Source organism: Manis pentadactyla, chromosome 3 (assembly GCF_030020395.1).
Source record: "Manis pentadactyla isolate mManPen7 chromosome 3, mManPen7.hap1, whole genome shotgun sequence".
NCBI classification, from domain to species: Eukaryota; Metazoa; Chordata; class Mammalia; order Pholidota; family Manidae; genus Manis; species Manis pentadactyla.
Genome location: NC_080021.1, coordinates 191816816 through 191838770, shown reverse-complemented (window position 1 = coordinate 191838770; position 21955 = coordinate 191816816). Strand labels below are relative to the sequence as shown.

Here is a 21955-nt window from a genome sequence, read left to right as displayed (position 1 = left end):
AAACAGGGTCCTCAGATGAGTCTTAAGCCCACATCACTCCTTAGAGTGTTGCTTCTCACTTTCTTAGAAATCACCAAAAAGGCTGCTGCCTAAAAATCACTGACTTAGAGGTGGTGATAAAGAAGGAATTGAAGCAAAGGAAACTAGAACCAGAAGTGGAGAGGAGGAGTCAGGGGAACAGGCTTAGAAACCAGAACCATGTGATGAAATATGAGACTCCTGTGGGAACCTGTAGAGCCCAACCCTGCAAGAGCCCTGTCCCTGGGAACTTAAAAAACGAATGAGCAGCTGGCAGTTTCTGTGGAGACAATCTCTGTTTTGAATGGTAGGCTGGAGAGTTTTGAATGATAAACATTAGTGAGCAGGAGGCAAGTGCCCAGTACTTCTAGTTGGTTCAGCAAGCTGTCCTGCTCCAGACTGTTTCCTGCAGCTGAATTCAAGGTGAGTGTTGGGGAAGTCAGGGCTGTCCTGGCCTGGTAGAAAAGGTCTGCTTCCTGATTTCAGCAGCTGGGTATCCAGGAAGGAGGCTGCTTTCATTTTGCTGTGTGTTTTCTTTTAATCTTAGTGGGTAGCACAGTGCCCTGAAGGACCAGCAATTGCTATCTGGGTGATTTATTGCTGAGAATGCAGATTTATGTCAGATGCATCCACCTAACCTTGTTTAGAGACTGTTTTGGAGGCAAAATGCACACTTGGCTGCAAAAGTCAGGGTCCTGCTAATGTGAACTTGTGGAGAGATTTTCTTGACTCAAGAAAGTTTTCTCTGGCAGTTGTTGCTTGGGAGGAGGGGGAGGAGGGCTCTTTATGAAGAAAGAAAAACAACAGGTAGTGTAGCTCTGGAGGGAAGGGTGTTCCCAACCAGGAGTGAATCCCCTATGAAATCGGTGAAACCGAAATAAGTCAAGGGAAAGGGTAGGTTGGGAGAAACCATTTTTATTGCTCACAGCTTTCTTGAACTCGCTGGTTAGGCCCAGCCCTGTCTGTCTCCTCTGGCTGCTGCTCTGCCTTTTCCCCTGGCCCCCTCTAGCCAAGACTGCTTGGTGCTCTGTATCTCTGCAGCCAAGGTGGACGCTCACTTTCCCACCACCCCTTCCAGGAGGAACTCCGTGCGTGGGTCCTTGGTGACTAGCAGATGCCAGACCAATTACCTACCAGGAATGGAGGGGAGGAGAGAATGTCCATTTCTCCACATCATGCCCAGGAGGCTGTGGGAGGTTACAGTGGTAAACACCTATTGATATGTAAGTGACTAAGGCCAGGTGGGAAATTCTGGAAATTCTGCGATTTACCCCACAGGTACCTAAGCGGAATGGAATTTTCTTCCTGATTAGGAATTCTTTGGGTGATCTTTTGCTCTCTTTTACTCTTTGTTCCTTGTCTCCCGCTGTGTGGGGTCCAACCACTTCTGGACTGCCTTTATTCTAACAGGCCAGGGGCCTTCCAGGGGTGCAGGCTTGATCCCCTGCACACTAGGAATCTGAAAGTCTAGAACCTGCTCACCAATATGGCTTTCAGCTTTCAGCTCCTATCGGGTTGCTTCCATACTGCAGAGGGCTCCATCTCCCACCACTGCAGGGCTGGTCCTGTGTGAGGCAGCTGAGTTCTCATTTCTTGTCCTCTGGCTGCTTTGTATCCTTGGTGTCATTGACAGTGTGCAGAGCCCTGCTCTCTGTGGCAAAGAATTGATACATTTTATTCCATTGGATTTTGCAGTCTCCCATGTTCATAAGTAGCTTATAAAAATTAATTTGGGCTTCTGTTCTTTCTTCTTCATATACTCTGAGAAATTTTACTTTTTTTTTTTATTTCTCATTTCTCATGTATTCTTTCATTTAATTTCTCAAACACTTATTGAGCAATCACCATGTGCCAGGCACTCTTCTGGGAACTGAGGAATAGAGTGCTGACCAAGGTATAATTCCTGCTCTTGAGGCATAATTTACAATCTAGTCTGGTAAAGAGATTGGAGTTGGTCGTAAAATACCTTGATTGGATTAGATTATGAAAAGTGTCAAACACAAAGGGAAGTCCAAGTCCAAGAACAACAGATTCAGCTGGTAAGGAAAGAATGAGCCCTTTTAGGTTCAATTTATTACTTACATAGATAGTGAAGGCAAGAGAAGCCAAAGGTGCCAGCTCTCTGGGTCTTTGTCTCACACACCAACAGGATGGCATTGAAATAAAAGGGCACCAACACAGTTTAAAATACCCTGTTGCTGAGACAACAATTCTAGGCTGCAGTAAAGTGCTGACAGAGCCTGCAGCTAAAGGGGGATAGGGGTAAGATCGAATGTCCTATGGCTCTGGAACTAGGAAGGTGGATGGGGACACTGCCTCATGGCAGCCTCCCACAGTGTAGGGAGAGACAATGAGGGATCAATCTTGTGAAGCCTCCTCTGAAGACTGCCTATCTTGCCAAGTTCCTGAGGCCATCACAAGGCATTCCAACCAGATTTAGGTCATAAGGGGTTCAAGCTTTGCCTGTGGACACATGGAAGGTCTTTCAGGGTGCATGGTGGGGCCATTTCCCTGCAAAAGTTCTTAAATGCTAGGTCAAAGGATTTCCACTTTCCCCACAAATGGATGTGACAGCCATCGGGAGTATAAAGCAGGAGAGCAATTCCAATATTTTTGCATTTTGTAAAGATACGTGTGATAACATTGTAGAGATTAGACTGGGGAGCAAAAAGGACTGTAAAAAGGGAGACAGAATTGGGTTAAAGCAGGAGAGACTATGGGAATGGAGAGCACAGCACAGTCAATCATTTCTTGGATTCCTGGAAACGTGAAGGGCTCCATGGGCATGAAAGTGACAAAGGAAAACTAGATGGGATCCCGCACTCAAGAACTTTACAGATTAACAGGAGAGAGAAAACTCAGCAGGCATGACTCTAATATAAGCTTCAGTAATATCCAAAGTGCTCTGTGTGGCATCATGGAGAGCTGAGAGGACAGAGAGTCCCCTTAAGCTGGATGTCCCTGAACACTCTCGGGGCTTTGAGGATGAGGACAATGCAGTGGTGGACAGGAAAGCATTAAAGCCTTCTTAAAACCTGTTGGGAAAATCTGTGAAGGTCCGGCTCTGACAGGTAATAAGCTTTATAAACTAACAAAGGTGTTAGTCCCCACCACAATATGTGGATTAGTTGGGATCCAATTGAGAGTAAGACAATAGAAACACGATACAGGGAAAGCAGGAAAACACGATAAAGATTAAGCATGGTGGGAGGTGATAGGGACAAAGTTTGAGGGCTTCGGGTCCTGGGGGTAGGCTTAATTTCCACAGGCTCCTGGCAATATTAGCGGACGTGTCCGCTCCTCCCACCTCCCACACGTATGTTGTGGCATTTCCATTTTACCTTGCTGTTCTTTTCTCACCTGAGGGAGGCCAGTTAGTACTCACTGCCTCAGGAAAGGATGGCACACAGAAAGAGAAAAATAAGAGATCTGTTTTTTTGAAACATTTGCGTTTCAAAAAGCCTAACGGACTATGTGAATTCCAGAAGTCACAGCTGTGTGTGCTGTTTCACCTTGAGGGGTTTTGTTTTGTTTTTGCTTGTTGTTGTTTGGTGTCTATGGGTTTGTATTTTTCTAGTAAAGTACATTTGAATGCTTTTAGATTGGGCAGGTAGTCTTTAGTTCCTTAGAGCTGTATATTTCAATTATCTCTGGACTTTATCTTTACCTGCCTGGTCCCTGTAGGCATCTGAATGTGGAACCCATGGCATACATTGTAAGTAGGTGTAGAAGGATTCATAATGTCTGAGCAGGATCTCCCGCCTGCAAGCCTTTCACAGCACTGTAGATTTCACAGGGGACTTAGCTGGGCTCCAAGAAAAAGCATGGTGCTCTCACTTCTGTGATTAACATCTCCACCACCTAGAGGAACAAGGACTCAAAACAGAAATTACTCCGAATCTAGAAAACTAGAAAAACATTACATTTTGTGCATGTGTGGGTTTGTGGACTGAAATTTAATCCTACTATTCCATTATCAGTCCTGCCAAACCATTCCCCAGTTTGTACTTTACTTAAAATCTTCAGAGTCAGGGGAAGGAAAAGATGAAGTTAAAGTGGAAAAAGTAGTGGGGATGAAAAAAAATGAGGGACAGGCTGGGAAAAGAATGAGTTTTCATTTTTCTACTCTCATTTGGGGAAAATAAGTCAAGGTTATAAGGAGAGTCAGATGGCACGGGTTAAAATTCTTGCTTCACTGTTAACGACAAAAGATAAGCAAAGTTGGGTAAGTCACTTAATTTGCTGAGCTCAATTTCCTAATTTATAAGGTAAAGAGAGTAATAATTTTTCATTTCCACAGGGTTGTTGCAAGGGTCAAGTGGAATAATGACCATGAAAGGGGCTTGAAAAGAAAAGGCTTTAGCACCTAGCAGCAAAAAGAATGGGAAAGAATTTGAGTAATGGGGGAAATTAGTTGTGCATTTTTAACAATCTCATTTTGGGGGACAAAGGAAACTTCAGATACTGAGGCTTGCAGGAAGGGTCAGATCGAAAATTCCCTATAGAGCATCCAAATGTCGTATGGGATGCAGGGTGTTCCTTTTGATATTTTATGTCCCATCTCTCTAACATGAATGAGGGATCCATGAGGTTTGAATTGAGGCCATCTTGTTCTGTCAAGAACTCTCAGTATTGAGGAGAAATGGTCACAACCATTCTTTTTATTCAAATGATCCCATTGACTATGAGTTTAGGTTTACGTAAATATTCACTAATGCTGGGTTTTGATAGGGGATCAGGTTGGAAGGAAGTCTGTCCTTTGCAGATAATCACTTTTTAAAAATAAGCACAAAAAGACATTTTGCCCTTGACTCTCTCCTCCTTGCCATGACCCCCTTTTGCAGCAAAGAATTGGGCATCAAGAGCCTCTTTTCTGCCCCTATTCCACCAGAGCTGGTTTATTTTCTCCAAAAGTTTTTCTGTTCACAAATTTAAACCCCAAAGCCTTTATTTTGCGTCCCTCCATAAAAGGAAATCAAGGATCCTTTGGAGAATCAAGCTCTTTGAGGAACACTATTACTACAATTTGTGTGATGGTATTGTTGGAAAAAATGGTGCATACTAATGTCCATGTCTTATATGAGAAATTTCTTATAGAGCTAAATATTGGAAAGGCCTCTCTTGTTTTTTTCATCTGAGGAAGTGGTCACTTTTTCTGTAAGAATCACGAAAGCAGGTGGCCTTTCTCCCTTTGGCTACCACTCATTCAGTGCCATACTTAGAGCCCACAAAATGCTCTACTTTTCATGCTGCAGGTTTTCTTTGACGAGTACTTCTGATTTTAGTTCATACTTTCCCAGATTCTACTTTATTTTTATTTTACTCTGTTGTCTGTTCAAATCCTTTGTGGAGCAAGGTATAGAAGAAAGGAGGGAAGGAAGGAGAGAAAAGGAAGGAAGAGAGGAAGATGGAAATATCCCAAATTTTGCTCATAATGGAGCAGTGTACAAAATAGCTTGTCAAATGCATATTATAGTCTCTTTACTACCACATTTTGACATTTCTCACTCCATTGGAAAGGCATAAAAGCAGAGACAAGATCGTGATGTTTTATTTTCTCTTAAATAGAACAAGTAATGGGAACTCTGAAGGGAGCTGGAGTTGGGTTGTACAATGTCGGGGAGGGATTAGAGACTGAATAAAGAAATCCAAACCAACATCAGAATGTATTTCTTCTTCATGTTACTACCCCCCAGGTGGAGGTGGGGGTTGAAAAGTAGCACCAATCCTTCCTCTAAGAAGTCTTCTATCACACATTTCCCCCTTGGGTCCTAACAAACCCCCTGTGAAACAGGTCTTGTGGACAGTATCTCAGCTGAGTAATTAAACCTGCATTTACTCAGAACCACAAAAGTAGGATTTACTGCAGTGTTATAACGGACACAGCAGGAAGCTATGGTGTCAGGTCTAGCTTGAATTTCTAGTTCTCCTACTAATTGTTTATGATTCTCTATGCATGTAACTTGATCTGTCTCCTTGTGTGGAAAATAAGAATACCAAGGACTCACTGTATGTTTTCTTCTCCCACCTCCAAGTGTCCCGTGTATTTTACACTAAGTCTTCAGAAGTTTAACTTGGCCAGACCTGACAGAAGCCTGATCTGGACCTTCGCAGACCTTCTCATTTAAGTCTCCAACTCACAGTCTCCTCTCCCACTGCCGGAAACACCCCTCCAGGGCCCTTCGCCAGTTGCCAATGTACCAGCTGACAGCCATCCCCGCAAGTGCCCTTGTAGATGAGCCAGTTCACATCCGAGCAGCAGGCCTGCCCCCACTGGAGATGGTGACGCTCAAGGCATCGCTAAAGGATGAGAAAGGGAATCTGTTCCGGTCCAAAGCCTACTATAGGGCTAACGAGGCGGGGGAGCTGGACCTGCAGCAGAGCCCTTCACTTGGGGGCGACTATGTGGGCGTCCACCCGATGGGCCTCTTCTGGTCTCTGAAGCCTGAGAAGTCTTTCAAGAGGCTGTTAAAGCAGGATGTGATGAACAGCCCCTTTTGGGTCACTCTGGACCTCTGTGACTCAGTTAGTCTGGATGAGTCGACCATGAGCCAGCCCAGGGCCAGCCAGAAGGTGCAGCGATGGTTCTCCGTCCCCGGGATGCAGCGGCTGCAGGTCCGAGAAGGTCGCGTGCGAGGAGCCCTTTTTCTACCTCCAGGTATGACTAAGCTTTGGTGCCAGAGAAAATATTGTTACCAAAATAAATCCCCCCAGAAAAGGGCATCAAATTATCGGGCATCTAGTACTTCCGGCAGTACTTGAAAACAAGCATGCCGTTTGTGTGTGTGTTGAGGGTGGTGTTCACTTTGCTCAGCTGTTCTTTCACCGCTGTCCACCTGAACCTGTTTTTGCGCTTGCTGACCCCATTCTCTTTTCTTTTTGTTGCTTTCAGGGGAAGGCCCTTTCCCAGGAATCATTGATTTATTTGGGGGCATTGGGGGTCTGATTGAATTTCGGGCCAGTCTTTTGGCGGCCCGTGGCTTTGCCGTCCTGGCATTAGCCTATATCGCCTATGAAGATCTGCCCAAATGTCCAATGGAGGTGGACCTGGAATATTTTGAGGAAGCTGCCAACTTGCTACTCGCTCATCCCAAGGTATTTAAAACACTCTTCATTTTACCTTGCCACATTACAGCAGAAAAAAAAATCACAAATTCTGCTTTGCCTATTTCACCAATCTGTTCAGACACGGGCATAGCACAGGCAGGGAGGGATTAGAGACTGAAAAAACAAATCCAAACCAACATCAGAATGTATTTCTTCTTCATGTAACTACCCCCCAGGTGGTAGTTACAGTTAAAATAGGGGTGATAATATCTATCTTGTAAGATTTTGGGTTGATAAGGGATCTGCTTGGTGCTTACTGGCACAAAGACAATAATACATGATGATAGATTATGATTATTTCCAATGAAAAAAAAAAGCCAAGACTCCTTACATTTGAAGTGCTTGTGACATATGCACCATTAGCTCTTCAATCTTTTATCAGCCCACTGTCTTCAAATCATGAATTCTCTGGCTTGACATGTTCTCAAGTTTCAGTGATTATCTGCAAGGGGTAATGCTAGAGGCGGTCACACGGAAGAGTCCCGAGACTCAGGACAATGCAGAAGCTCAGTATTAGGGCTGAGCCATGAGATCAAAGCACAACTACCAGCAAGAAGCTCAACTAGCTCTTTAGTTAGTTTCAGGTCTAGGGAGAGAACTGAGCCTAAACAAAGCGTCCAGGAGCCAGGCTAGGGAAAGGAATTGGGAAAGGAAGGATCATCTTAGAACGTTGTGAAGTATCATTGTACTATTGAAAGTGTTGGCCATGTGCAGGGCTCAGAATCACCTGGCAGCTGTTTGTGGGTGGATTCTCAGACCTCATCCCTGAGTCAGAATCTGCATTTTAACAAGGTCCCCAGGTGGTTCATATGCACATTCAAGTTTGAGAAGAACTGGATTAGTGCATCTCATAACCCAGCTTTTTCTAGAAATTAAATATCAGATGAATTATGATTTAGTTCTCTTGAAGAAGTCCCAAAGTACTGATAATTGTGTTAATGACTAAAAAAAAGAAACATAGGATTACATATCACATGGTCAGGTGTCAGGGCTGACATTCTATTAAGTTGAACGATATTAATTTATCATTTCCTAGTTCAGAAATGTTCAAACACCAGCTATTTCTTATGGTTCAATCTGACATGATAAAGCAGTCATACCAGCTAACATTTATTAAGCTCGTTTGTTTTAGTCTATGCTAAATATTTTATACACACTGTCTCATTTCATGCTCAAATTACCTTGTGAAGTTCTGTTGGTTATCATTCTCATTTTTTGGAAGGGCAGGCATTCTTGGATTAAGTAATGTGTCCAAACTACATGTCCAGTAAGCAACACAGCCCTTCTGGTGATGTCTTTGCTCCAAACCACTGTTACCCTGACTCTGAGACTTGTATCATCCTCTCCCTGGAGAGCCTGACTCTTTTTAAGGAGAGAAAGGCTATTGATATTGATATTGGAGCATCATCAATATCTTCACCTTCAATGTCATGATCATTATCAACATCATCTTCAAATCTATGTGCAATTTGTCTAAGCATATTTGGCTCTTTTTAAAGGATTGCCTAGAAGGAAGGAAGTTCCAGGTAAAATGTTTTTGATTTTTTTTTTTTCATTTCAAATCTAACTATTTGTGACATGGAGGAGAAATTGTCACGATTCAATTTGGATATAGTTTCATCAGAAGTGGTTCAGTGTCACTCCTCTGCTCCTTGAGACTGCTGTCACCTTGAGCAAGACTTTTAACCTTCCTGAATCTCAGTGTTGTCATTCAAGGACTCCCTGAGATTATATGTGCGAAGTGCTTAGCTGAGGGCCTAGCACAGAGTAAACTCTTATAAACCCACCTTGCCACCTTTGCCCATCTGGTTTCTTCCTCCTCCTCCCTGCATCGTCCACCAATCCCTGAGTGCCTTAGGTTCTACTCCTGACTCTCTTTGCACCACCCCCTCTTCAGCCTCCCCACCACTGTTGTAGATCACTCACCTTGGACACCACAAGAGTGTACAAATAAATTTCCTGTCCCTAAAGCCCATCTGTTCCTCACATTGATGGTTCCCAAATGTGGATGCACACTGGATTTTCCTAGGGATATTTTATAGTATCAGATTGGGCATACTCAAACCCATTGAAGTAGAAACTCAAATAATCTCAGAAAATTGCAATTTTAAAAAGGTTTTCCTCATGTGATTCTGATGACAGAAAGGTGCTGGGGACACAACTGGGAGCAAAATAAACACGTCAGGTCACTCTGTATTTGCTGTGTCTGTTCAGAATGCCTTTCCTACCCTCATTCATCTCTCAGACTTCATCCCACCTGCTCCCTCAGCCTACCACAGAATTCATGACTTCTTCCTGTGACCCACTGCCTTTCCTGTTGGACTGGGTACTCAAATCCAATAGTTTGTAGAATCCAAGTCTTTCATCTTTATGCCCCAATGCTTTGGGGATTAGCTCTTGGATGAATGGATGTTCAAAACCTTTGTAGCTGTAAAATGCTACTTATATATGAATTACACTTAAAAAAAATTTTGAAAGAACCCAGGAAACCTCTTTTCCTAGCTGGTGAGAAGAATTTGATTCTTCAGAAAGCTTACCTGCCTCTACCTCTTTGATGTTGAATTCTGGTGCATTAGACCCTTTTTGCTTTTGTGGAAATCTGCCTTTGATGAAGAGATTTTATTTCTTTCACTTGTTCCTCATAATAGTCCTTCAAGGTAGGTAATAGTAACACCCTGATAAGACAATAAAGCTTAGAGAGGGTAAGTAGGTAATGTTCTCAGTCACAGAGGCTTGTAAACCTGAGTGCCAGGACTCCCATGCTGTATTTGCTGACTCTGTCAGACGAGCTTACCTGCCTGTAAGACAGCTCCTTCTCAGAGTATGGCCTCTAACGGGTTCCCTTTATTTTGTGCTTTAGATCCAAAGGCCAGGAATTGGAGTGATTGGCGTGAGCAAAGGTGCAGAGATCGGGCTGGCCATGGCCTGCTTCTTAAAGCAGGTGGTAGCCACCATCTGCATCAATGGGAGCACTGCCATCTTTCACTTTCCGCTCAAGTATAAGGATATGGTTATAAGGCCCATCTGCTTATTTATAGAACGCATACAGATGGACGTCTTGGGGCTTGTGCGGTTCCTCCACCTTGCCGGGGACCCCCAGGATGAGCAGAATCAGCAGAGTGTGCTTCCTCTTGAAAAGGCCCAGGGTCCGATCCTCTTCATAGTAGGAGAGAATGACGAATGCACCAAAAGCAGAGAATATGCTGAGCAGGCCCTTCACCGGCTGTGGAGCCACGGGAGAAACGATGGAAGGATGCTGGCATATCCTGGGGCAGGCCACCTCATAGAGCCGCCCTATGGGCCCCTGTGCTATGCTTCCCGAAACTACAACACTCCCTGGCCCGTTGTCTGGGGAGGGGACCCTCCCGCTCACTCGGCAGCGCAGGAGCACTCCTGGGAGGAGATCCAGAAATTCTTCAGGCAACACCTTGTTCAGACCAGGAGCAAACTCTGAGCAAGGGCTAAGGCTGGTGTCGGGGCGGTGAGGCACCAAAGTGACAATAAGGCAGGAGGGTGTTTAGATTCACAATTATCTTGATTAACTGGAAGGAAATTGGATAAAATCAAGGGACCAGAACACAGGTCATCTTAAGTATTTCTGACACATTTATATGTGCTTTGCATTTTTTGTAAATCGAATCTTAGTTTATATGCATGAGGATACATTGCTATTTCAAAACTGTGATACCCTTGCAAATTGAATAATCTTTTGTACCCCTATTAGGGATATCTTGGATCCAAGAATTGCCAATCTAGATAAACTCTCTGGAACTTTACTTGTGGAAATGTGTTTTCTGCTTAAAATATTTTGAGTTGAGTTTCTGACATTTTATATGAAAAGTTTTAATACCCCCATCACATGTAACGCTTGCTCTAGATTTCCAGTAGAAATTTATGGATTTTTCTTAGAATAGTTTTTTACTCCTAAAATATATTTCTTCTTTACAGTTTTAATCAGGAATGGAATTGAATACAGTCATGTGTCATTGTAGCATTTATTGAAATTTAATTAATATATTTAAAACAATTAGAGCAATACTTGGCATGTAGCAATTACTATAACAGGGTTAGTTATTATTTCCATAATGATTTCTTCTTTTAATCTGTTAGGTGAATTGCATATATTATGGACAAATTTTGCTTATTCATCTCATTTTAATAGGTAAATTTCTCACACTGACTAATTGCAGTTTTAAAATTTCTTTTGGAGCCAACCTGGCCATTTATGTTTTCTCAGAATTTCACACATATTTTCTAGAACACGAAAAATGGGCAGAGGGCCTGAATAGACTTTTTTCAAAAGAAGACATACACTTAGCCAATAGGCACATGAAAATATCCTCCACAGCACTAGTCATCAGGGAAATGCAAATCAAAACAAAGAAATATCGCTTCACACGAGTCAGCATGGCTACTGGCCAAAAGACAAGAAATACGTGTTGGCAAGGATGTGGAGAAAACGGAACCCTCCTACTCGCAGGCAGGAGGGTGATAGGTAGAAGGCATGTAAATTCATGCAGCCACTGCGGAAAACAATATGGAGGTTCCTCAAAAAACTAAAACTAGAAATACCACATGACTCAGCAATTCCACTTCTGGAAACTTATCCACAGAAAACAAAATCACTAATTCGAGAAGATATATGCGCTCCTATATTCACTGCAGCATTATTTACCATAACAAAGATATGGAAGCAACCAAAGTGTCTATCAATAGATGAATGGATAAAGAAGATGTAATTCATAAGCACAATGGAATATTACTGAGCCAAAGAAAAAGAAGGAAACCTTGCCATTCGTGACAACATGGATTGCCTTAGAGTGTATCATGCCAAGTGAAACAAGCCAGGCAGAGAAGACAAATACCATATATATGATCTTACTTCTATGTGGAGGCTAAAAAATAAATATGGACAACAGACTGTTGGTTACCATAGGGAGGGGGCTGGGGGATGAGTGAAATATGTGAAGGGGATAAAAAGGTACAAACTGCAAATTGTAAAATAAGTTAGTCATAGGACTGGAAGTACAACATAGAGAATATAATCAATAATATTGTAATATCTTAGTATGGTAAGAGAAGTACCCTTTTGTGGCAAGCATCTAGTGATATATATAATTTTCGAGCCACTATATTATACATTGAAACTAATATTGTATATCAACTTTATTCCAATAAAGAATAACAAAAAAAGCAAGCAAGAAAACTGAGCTATTGAAAGGCCTTTCTAGAAATGAGATGGAGACCTCTTTGCTACCCCTGTGATTTACATGTACAATGGAGGATTTTCTTAACATAGTTTAGATAAATTTGTTAACATTTTTCAGACTAAACAGCAAAACGAAAAGAGACTTAAGAGTCTTATCAACCAAATGCTATGTGTGGGCCTGGTTTGAACAAAGTGTAAAAAGACATTTTTGGGACAATTAGAGAAATATGAACATGGACTGGATATTAAATGATGCTAAGAAATTATTATGTTGTAAGGTGTCTAATGGTGTTGCAGTTATGCAAAAAAGTCACTTTTAGAGATACATATTGACATAAAGGTAAAGGGTTGCAGTATCTGGGAATTGTTTTAAAATACTACAGGAATACAGCAAAGTGTGAACAATTATTACATGTAGATGATTGATACAGTGAGGTTTGTTATATTTTCTCTTATGTGTGCTTGCAATTTTTCATAACAGAAGTTAAAAAATAAAAGATATAATCAATATATCTACCTTTCTGCCCCAAAAGTCAAAAACTTTAGCATACACACATTTTTCTCATTACACCCCCATTCATGTCAGATTACTGATTTTTTTAAATCAATAGTTACTTAATGTAACTATGCTTCACTGGTTCCTTTGCTCCTGTTTCTTACAACCTGTCTTTTTTAGATTTTTCTCTTTTTTTGGCCATTTTTCCAAAGTACAAACCCAAGTAATTATTTTAAAAGATTCACATTTATCTGAATCTTTGCTCACTTTTCAACTGTAATTTTTATGTATCCAAAATATGATGTGAACAGACTTTGATCTTTTTATTTTGACATCCATTGTTGTCAATGAGAAGTCTGATGCTTATTAGTTTGTGGGATTTTTTTTCCTCCTTCCCTGAAAGCTTTTTACAGTTTTCTCTTTGTTCTTCATGTTCTGGCACATTATCAAGATTTAACTAAAGGTAGGTGCATTATTGCTATCTTAATTTGTTTTACATTGCACTATATATGGGCCATATCAAACTAAAACCAGAGCTATTTTCAGCTTTAGGACATTTACTTCTATTAATCAACTGAGCACTTCATCCTTTTCATATTTCTGTTCTCTCCTCTGGAACCCCTACTAGGAGGACTTTGGAGCTTCTGGGTGTATCCTCTGTGAATGTTAAGTTTTTCTCATCCTTTTTTTTATACTTTCTCCCATGCATTCTTAAAGAACTTCACAGTTTAATTACTCAACATGCTAATTTGTGCCTTGGCTCTGTCCAAATGGTTAGTTAGCTCATCTTTTGGGTATTATAATTGTTTTTTAAGCATTTTTTTGTTATCATTAATCTACAATTACATGAAGAACATTATGTTTACTAGGCTCCCCCCTTCACCAAGTACCCCCGCCACACCCCATTACAGTAACTGTCCATCAGCATAGTAAGATGCTGTAGAATCACTACTTGTCTTCACTGTGTTGCACAGCCCTCCCCATGCCCCCGACCTACATTATACATGCTAATCATAATACCCCCTTTCTTTTCCCTGCCCTTATCCCTCCCTAGTCCCTTTCCCTTTGGTAACTGTTAGTCCATTCTTGGGTTCTGTGCTTCTGCTGCTGTTTTGTGCCTTCAGTTTTTTTGTTCTTATACTCCACATATGAGTGAAATCATTTGGTATTTGTCTTTCTCCACCTGGCTTATTTCACTGAGCATAATACCCTCTAGCTCCATCCATATTGTTGCAAATGGTAGGATTTGTTTTCTTCTTATGGCTGAATAATATTCCATTGTGTACATATACCACATCTTCTTTATCCATTCATCTACTGATGGACATTTAGGTTGCTTCCATTTCATGGCCATTGTAAATAGTGCTGCGATAAACATAGGGGTGCATCTGTCCTTTTCAAACTGGGCTGCTGTATTCTTAGGGTAAATTCCTAGGAGTGGGATTCCTGAATCTAATGGTATTTCTATTTTGAGCTTTTTGAGGAACCTCCATATTGCTTTCCACAATGGTTGAACTAATTTACATTCCCACCAGCCGTGTAGGAGGCTTCCCTTTCTCCACAACCTCACCAACATTTATTTTTATTTATCTTTTGGATGGTAGCCATCCTTACTGGTGTGAGGTGATATCTCATTGGGGTTTTAATTTGCATTTCTCTGATGACAAGCGATGTGGAGCATCTTTTCATGTGCCTGTTGGCCATCTCAATTTCTTCTTTGGAGAAGTGTCTCTTCAGCTCCTCTGCCCATTTTTTAATTGGATTATTTGCTTTTTGTTTGTTGAGGTACATGAGCTCTTTATATATTTTGGATGTCAACCCTTTATCGGATCTGTCATTTATGAATATATTCTCCCATACTGTAGGGTACCTTTTTGTTCTATTGATGGTGTTCTTTGCTGTACAGAAGTTTTTCAGCTTGATATAGTCCCACTTGTTCATTTTTTCTTTTGTTTCCCTTGCCTGGGGAGATATGTTCATGAAGAAGTCACTCATGTTTATGTCCAAGAGATTTTTGAATATGTTTTTTTCAAGGAGTTTTATGGTTTCATGACTTACATTCAGGTCTTTGATCCATTTCGAATTTACTTTTGTGTATGGGGTTAGACAGTGATCCAGTTTCATTCTCTTACATGTAGCTGTCCAATTTTGCCACCGCCATCTGTTGAAGAGACTGTCATTTCCCCATTGTATGTCCATGGCTCCTTTATCATATATTAATTGACCATATATGTCTGGGTTAATGTCTGGAGTCTCTGTTCTATTCCACTGGTCTGTGGCTCTGTTCTTGTGCCAGTACCAAATTGTCTTGGTTACTGTGGCTTTGTAGTAGAGCTTGAAGTTGGGGAGCGAGATCCCCCCCACTTTATTCTTCTTTCTCAGGATTGCTTTGGCTATTCGGGGTCTTTGGTGTTTCCATATGAACTTTTGAACTATTTGTTCCAGTTCGTTGAAGAATGTTGTTGGTAATTTGATAGGGATTGCATCAAATCTGCATATTGCTTTGGGCAGGATGGCCATTTTGACAATATTAATTCTTCCTAGCCAAGAGCATGGGATGAGTTTCCATTTGCTAGTGTCCTGTTTAATTTCTCTTAAGAGAGTCTTATAGTTTTCAGGCTATAGGTCTTTCACTTGCTTGGTTAGGTTTATTCCTAGGTATTTTATTCTTTTTGATGCTATTGTGAATGGAATTGTTTTCCTGATTTCTCTTTCTATTAGTTCGTTGTTAGTGTATAGGAGAGACACAGATTTCTGTGTGTTAATTTTGTATCCTGCAACTTTGCTGTATTCTGATATCAGTTCTAGTAGTTTTGGAGTGGAGTCTTCAGGGTTTTTTATGTACAGTATCATGTCATCTGCAAATAGTAACAGTTTAACTTCTTCTTTACCAATTTGGATTGGTTGTATTTGTTTGTTTTGTCTAATTGCCATGGGTAGGACCTCCAGTCCTATGTTCAATAACAGTGGGGAGAGTGGGCATCCCTGTCTTGTTCCCGATCTCAGAGGAAAAGCTTTCAGCTTCTCACTGTTCAGTATGATGTTGGCTGTGGGCTTATCATATATGGTCTTTATTATGTTGAGGTACTTGCCCTGTATACCCATTTTGCTGAGAGTTTTATCATGAATGGATGTTGAATTTTGTTGAATACTTTTTCAACATCTATTGAGATGATCATGTGGTTTTTGTCTTTCTTTTTGTTTATGTGGTGGATGATGTTGATGGATTTTCGAATGTTGTACCATCCTTGCATCCCTGGGATGAATCCCACTTGGTCATGGTGTATGATCCTTTTGATGTATTTTTGAATTCGGTTTGCTAGTATTTTGTTGAGTATTTTTGCATCTATGTTCATCAGGAATATTGGTCTATAATTTTCTTTTTTGGTGGGGTCTTTGCCTGGTGTTGTTAGTAGGGTAATGTTGGCTTCATAGAATGAGTTTGGGAGTATTCCCTCCTCTTCTATTTTTTGGAAAACTTTAAGGAGAATGGGTATTATGTCTTCTCTGATGTCTGATAAAATTCTGAGGTAAATCCATCTGGCTCAGAGGTTTTGTTCCTGGGTGGTTTTTTTTATTATCCCTTCGATTTCTTTGCGGGTAATTGGTTTGTTTAGATTTTGTGTTTCTTCCTTGGTCAGTCTTGGAAGGTTGTATTTTTCTAAGAAGTTGTCCATTTCTTCTAGATTTTCCAGATTGTTAGCATATAGGTTTTCATAGTATTCTCTAATAATTCTTTGTATTTCTATGGGGTCCATGGTGATTTTTTCTTTCTCGTTTCTGATTCTGTTGATGTGTGTTGATTCTCTTTTTCTCTTAATATGTCTGGCTAGAGGCTTATCTATTTTGTTTATTTTCTCTAAGATCCAGCTCTTGGTTTCATTGATTTTTTTTCTATTGTTTATTTCTTCTCAATTTTATTTATTTCTTCTCTGATCTTTATTATGTCCCTCCTTCTGCTGACTTTAGGCCTCATTTGTTCTTCTTTTTCCAATTTCGATAATTGTGACATTAGACTATTCATTTGGGATTGTTCTTCCTTCTTTAAATATGCCTGGATTGCTATATACTTTCCTCTTAAGACTGCTTTTGCTGCATTCCACAGAAGTTGTGGCTTTGTGTTGTTGTTGTCATTTGTTTCCATATATTGCTTGATCTCTATTTTAATTTGGTCATTGATCCATTGATTATTTGGTAGAATGTTAAGCCTCCATGTGTTTGTGGGCCTTTTTGCTTTCTTTGTACAATTTAGTTCTAGTTTTATTCCTTTGTGGTCTGAAAAGTTGGTTGGTAGAATTTCAATCTTTTGGAATTTACTGAGGCTCTTTTTGTGGCCCAGTATGTGGTCTATTCTGGAGAATGTTCCATGTGCACTTGAGAAGAATGTGTATTCTGTTGCTTTTGGATGTAGAGTTCTATAGATGTCTATTAGGTCCATCTGTTCTAGTGTGTTGTTCAGTGCCTCTGTGTCCTTACTTATTTTCTGTCTGGTGGATCTATCCTTTGGAGTGAGTGGTGTGTTGAAGTCTCTTAAAGTGAATGCATTGCATTCTATTTCCTCCTTTAATTCTGTTAGTATTTGTTTTACATATGCTGGTGCTCCTGTGTTGGGTGCATATATATTTATAATAGTTATATCCTCTTGTTAAACTGAGACCTTTATCATTATGTAATGTCCTTCTTTATCTCTTGTTACTTTCTTTGTTTTGAAGTCTATTTTGTCTGATACTAATACTGCAACACCTGCTTTTTTCTCCCTGTAGTTTGCATGGAATATTTTTTTTCCATCCCTTGACTTTTAGTCTGTACATGTCTTTGGGTTTGAGGTGGGTCTCTTGTAAGCAGCATATAGATGGGTTTTGCTTTTTTATCCATTCTATTACTCTGTGTCTTTTGATTGGTGCATTCAGTCCATTTACATTTAGGGTGATTATTGAAAGATATGTAGTTATTGCCATTGCAGGCTTTAGATTCGTGGTTACCAAAGGTTCAAGGTTAGTTTCTTTAGTATCTTACTGCCTACCTTAACTCGCTTATTGAGCTATTATAAACACTGTCTGGTGATTCTTTATTTTTCTCCCTTCTTATTCCTCTTCCCCCATTCTTTATATGTTTTGTGTTTTATTCTGTGCTCTTTTGTGTTTCCTTTAACTGCTTTTGTGGGTAGTTGATTTTATTTTTTGCCTTTAGTTAGTATTCGGTTGGTCTTCTTTCTTTATTGTGATTTTATTTTCTCTGGTGACATCTGTTTAGCCTTAGGAGTGCTCCCATCTAGAGCAGTCCCTCTAAAATACCCTGTAGAGTTGGTTTGTGGGAGGCAAATTCCCTCAACTTTTGCTTGTCTAGAAATTGTTTAATCCCTCCTTCAAATTTAAATGATAATCGTGCTGGATACAGTATTCTTGATTCAAGGCCCTTCTGTTTCATTGCATTAAATATATCATGCCATTCTCTTCTGGCCTGTAAGGTTTCTGTTGAGAAGTCTGATGTTAGCCTAATGGGTTTTCCTTTATAGGTGACCTTTTTCTCTCTAGCTGCCTTTAAAACTCTGTCCTTGTCCTTGATCTTTGCCATTTTAATTATTATGTGTCTTGGTGTTGTCTTTCTTGGGTCCTTTCTGTTGGGAGTTCTGTGTATTTCCATCGTCTGTTCGATTATTTCCTCCCCCAGTTTGGGGAAATTTTCAGCAATTAATTCTTCAAAGACACTTTCTATCCCTTTTTATCTCTCTTCTTCTTCTGGTACCCCTATAATGTGAATATTGTTCCTTTTGGATTGGTCACACAGTTCTCTCAATATTCTTTCATTCCTGTAGATCCTTTTGTCTCTCTCTATGTCAGCTTCTATGTGTTCCTGTTCTCTGGTTTCTATTCCATCAATGGCCTCTTGCATCTTATTTATTCTGCTTATAAATCCTTCCAGAGATTGTTTCATTTCTGTAATCTCCTTCTGGTCTTCATCCCTTAGCTCTTGCATATTTCTCTGCATCTCCATCAGCATGGTTATGACCTATATTTTGGTTAGGTCTATCTCCCCAGATTCCCTCTCAGTGTTGTTGTCTGTGTTAGTCTGGTCTGCATTAAATTCTTCTGCCTTTCCATGGTGATAGAGGTAGTTGTGGGGAACTGGTGCGTGTGTTGGCTGGGAGAATGTCCCTTCTTGCTGGTTTGTGGCCCTCCTCCCCTGGGAGAACAGTGACCCCTAGCGGCTTGTGCTGGGCAGCTGCGCACAGACAGGGTTTCTAATTCTTCCTGGCCACTCTGGAAGAATCTCTGCCCTGCTGCTATGGGCGTGGCCAGCCTCAAGCTGCTGCTCCACTATGGCGGAGCAGTGTCGGAGGGGAAACGGGCTGGAGGCTGTTTATCTCTGTGAGGGGCTTCCGAGCTGTGCTGCCACCCAGGGGGTTAGGGCGCCTGGAGTTTCCCGGGATTCCCAGCTGCTGGGATAAGTGTCCCGGGATGTTTCTGTCCAGCTATGGGGTCCCTGTCCCTTTATGTCTTTCAAAAAGCACTCGCTTTTCTTTGTCCCCAGGGGGCCGGCTGCAGGGACCCGCTCACAGGTCTTACTGTCCTGTTTCCCTAGTTTCCAGCACCCCATGCACGCACTGTCTGCGCTCTGGCCTGGATGGCTGGGGCTGGGTGTTCAGCAGTCCTGGGCTCCCTCTCCCTCCCCACTTTGACTCCCCTCCTCCCGCCGGGAGCTGGGGGGAGGGGCCTCAGGTCCCGCCGGGCTGCGGCTTGTATGTTACCCCCTTCATGAGGTGCTGGGTTCTCGCAGGTGTAGATGTAGCCTGGCTGTTGTCCTGTATATTTTGGTCTCTCTTTTAGGGAGAGTTGTATTTGTTGTATTTTCAAAAACATATATGGTTTTGGGAGGAGATTTCTGCTGCTCTACTCATGCCACCATCTTGGCTCCACCCCCCTTGGTATTATTTTGATGCTCATTATTATTATTATTATTATTATTATTTTTGGGGTGAAAGTGTTACACCCAACTTTATTCCCATGATGGCAGGTCAATCACTAGAATCCAGTCCACTCAGAGCAAGTCTGCACGCAGCAAGCCAGTCTCTGCCTCTGGGCCCCTCTGTCGTCACAGCAGTGCTATGAGCCTCTGTCCTCAGTGCTGCCACCACTCCAGACTTCTGCTCTGCCCTCCTGCACCCTTGCAACTGTACTAGATGGTCATTATTTTTAATTCCCATGACCTCTAATCAGATTTGTGTCCTTAAAGCCTTTTCTCATTTTTTTCTTCAGCATTACTGAGTTTTAATTGACAAATATCATTGTATAAACTTAAGGTGTACAACCTGATGATTTGATATATTTCTGTACTGTGGAATGGTTACCACAGAAAAGTTAGTCAATGCATCCATACCCTCATTTATTTTTTCTTTTGTGATGAGAATATTTAATATCTACTCCCTTAGCAAATTTCAGATATACAGTACAGTATTGATAACTGTAGTCACCATGCTGTATAGTATCCTGCTCTCATTGTATGGAGAGATCAATAGATCTTCCTGTGTCATTCCTCCTTCCTCCTGTGGGTTCAGTGAACACACGCAAATTCTGTGCAGGACAATGTCACTGCATTTAAAAAACAATATAAATCAGGGTCCTCTTACTGGAATTAGGAAACCCAGAAAGCCCACCATTATCCAGATATTACTTTTTAGGCTACGATATTGGCAAAATGAAACTTACCTTCTTCATGGTCTTCCTTGAAAATTTACTGGGCTCTCAGCTCCACCATTTAGTCTTGTCCTGTTACTGGGTTAGAAAAATCCAACTTCATAACTGCTGAGTGTGCTTTCCTCACCCTTGTTATTCCTATCTAAATATATTTATCTTTCAGCTACCTTCAGGGCCCCATTCAAATTCTCCTTATTTTCAAGTGAGTCATAGTCTCCTTCAGCCAGATTGGAAGTCTGGAAATCATCTGCTTGACAGATTTCGTTTTCTTTGTGTGAGGCCCTGTTCTGGGTGCAGAATCACGGAAATGGAAGATGTCCTAGACATCCTCAGGGGCTAACAGTGTCATGAGGCTGCTTGGGTCACCATTAGTCTTTCTTTTGTTTCTTCCCACTTGCCTCCCACAGTGAGTCAAACTTCTCAGGCTTCTCTGGGCTTTCCTTCGAAAGAGGAAGACAGCTCATTGAAGAATTCATTCTATGGCTACAGTGACCACTTGTCTTATTTAGAAAGAGGCCTTTGTTGTTAGAAGGCCCATATGGAGGCACCCCCAGTCTTCCCAGAGATGAATCTCAAATGGCAGGCTTGAAAGATCAGTGTGAGGCTGTGAAGTGACTTGGGGCTAAAAAGGGTAATGCTGACCGAGGTTGCAGTGGCATAATGGAAAGACGTAGACTGGCTCAGCAAGCCCAGAGATGCCTCTTAATTCCAAGTGCCCCAGTGGGATGTCCTGAGGAGCATGATCTGGTCATGAATCAATATGCCCAAGTCCAGGGCCAGAAAACTGGGGTCTGTGGCCAGAGATCTTGGGACACTTCTAATAGGTCCTTCCATATAACACTCACTTTGTCAGTTTGATTTGCCTTCTTGGAAATAACCATCTTGGTAGTCAGACATTCAAAAAGTTTCTCACTGTGACAAGAAAAGTATAGCCTGCCAGCATTTCAGAAGGTCTTACCATGAGCATGAAATAAAACTGAGCTCTCATTGCTGTTAAAAAAAATCCTAAAATACATATAAAATGAATCATTCTGAAATTGGACAACATTATATAGTTAGGTGGTTTTTACAAGATGGGAGGGCTCAGAGCTTGCAAATTACTCCTCATCAGCAGAACACTTCCTTCTCACTGTGTGCTTTTTTCGCCTTCATCACCCCTCAGCCGCCTAAGAAAACCCTTTGAAAAGATGTGGACATGGTTCAAAAGCATCTTCATGTAGCAGAAAGAGTGGAACTTGGAGGCAGAAAGACTTGGATTCTAATATTGGTGCTGACAAGCATAGCCCTACCATAGCTTCCCTGGGCTCACCGTTGGGAGAACCACCAGACTGTGGGTGTGAAAGCACAGGGCAAAACATGTGGGATGGGTATGCTGTTTGCTCTTTCCTTCCTCGCCCTCCCACCTAGCGCTAGTTGACCACCACTAGAAGG

The 21955-nt window shown here is 41.4% G+C and overlaps 1 protein-coding gene across 3 annotated transcripts; it reads left to right on the top strand.

Annotated features, from left to right (window-relative positions):
• Positions 1–204: 204 nt before the first annotated feature.
• On the top strand, positions 205–12600 carry BAAT (bile acid-CoA:amino acid N-acyltransferase). 3 transcript variants are annotated; one of them, XM_057498891.1, is made up of 5 exons: positions 234–325; positions 1097–1241; positions 6054–6676; positions 6911–7113; positions 9986–12600. In XM_057498891.1, the coding sequence occupies exons 3-5, from the start codon at positions 6214–6216 to the stop codon at positions 10577–10579; spliced, it is 1260 nt and encodes a 419-aa protein (XP_057354874.1). In that variant the 5' UTR covers positions 234–325; positions 1097–1241; positions 6054–6213; the 3' UTR covers positions 10580–12600. The 3 variants fall into 3 exon arrangements, with proteins under 3 accessions (XP_036744355.1, XP_057354874.1, XP_036744353.1); XM_036888460.2 differs by lacking the exon at positions 1097–1241 and having other exon boundaries at positions 205–325; XM_036888458.2 differs by lacking the exons at positions 234–325; positions 1097–1241 and adding an exon at positions 2845–3074.
• The last annotated feature ends 9355 nt before the right edge of the window (positions 12601–21955 follow it).

Bases quoted from the DNA above. Each gene is read 5' to 3' on its own strand.
- BAAT (XM_036888460.2), top strand. From the start codon at position 6,214: ATGTACCAGCTGACAGCCATCCCCGCAAGTGCCCTTGTAGATGAGCCA. The intron at 6,677-6,910 runs GTATGACTAAGC...TGTTGCTTTCAG, and splicing joins AGCCCTTTTTCTACCTCCAG to GGGAAGGCCCTTTCCCAGGA. The intron at 7,114-9,985 runs GTATTTAAAACA...TTTGTGCTTTAG, and splicing joins TGCTACTCGCTCATCCCAAG to ATCCAAAGGCCAGGAATTGG.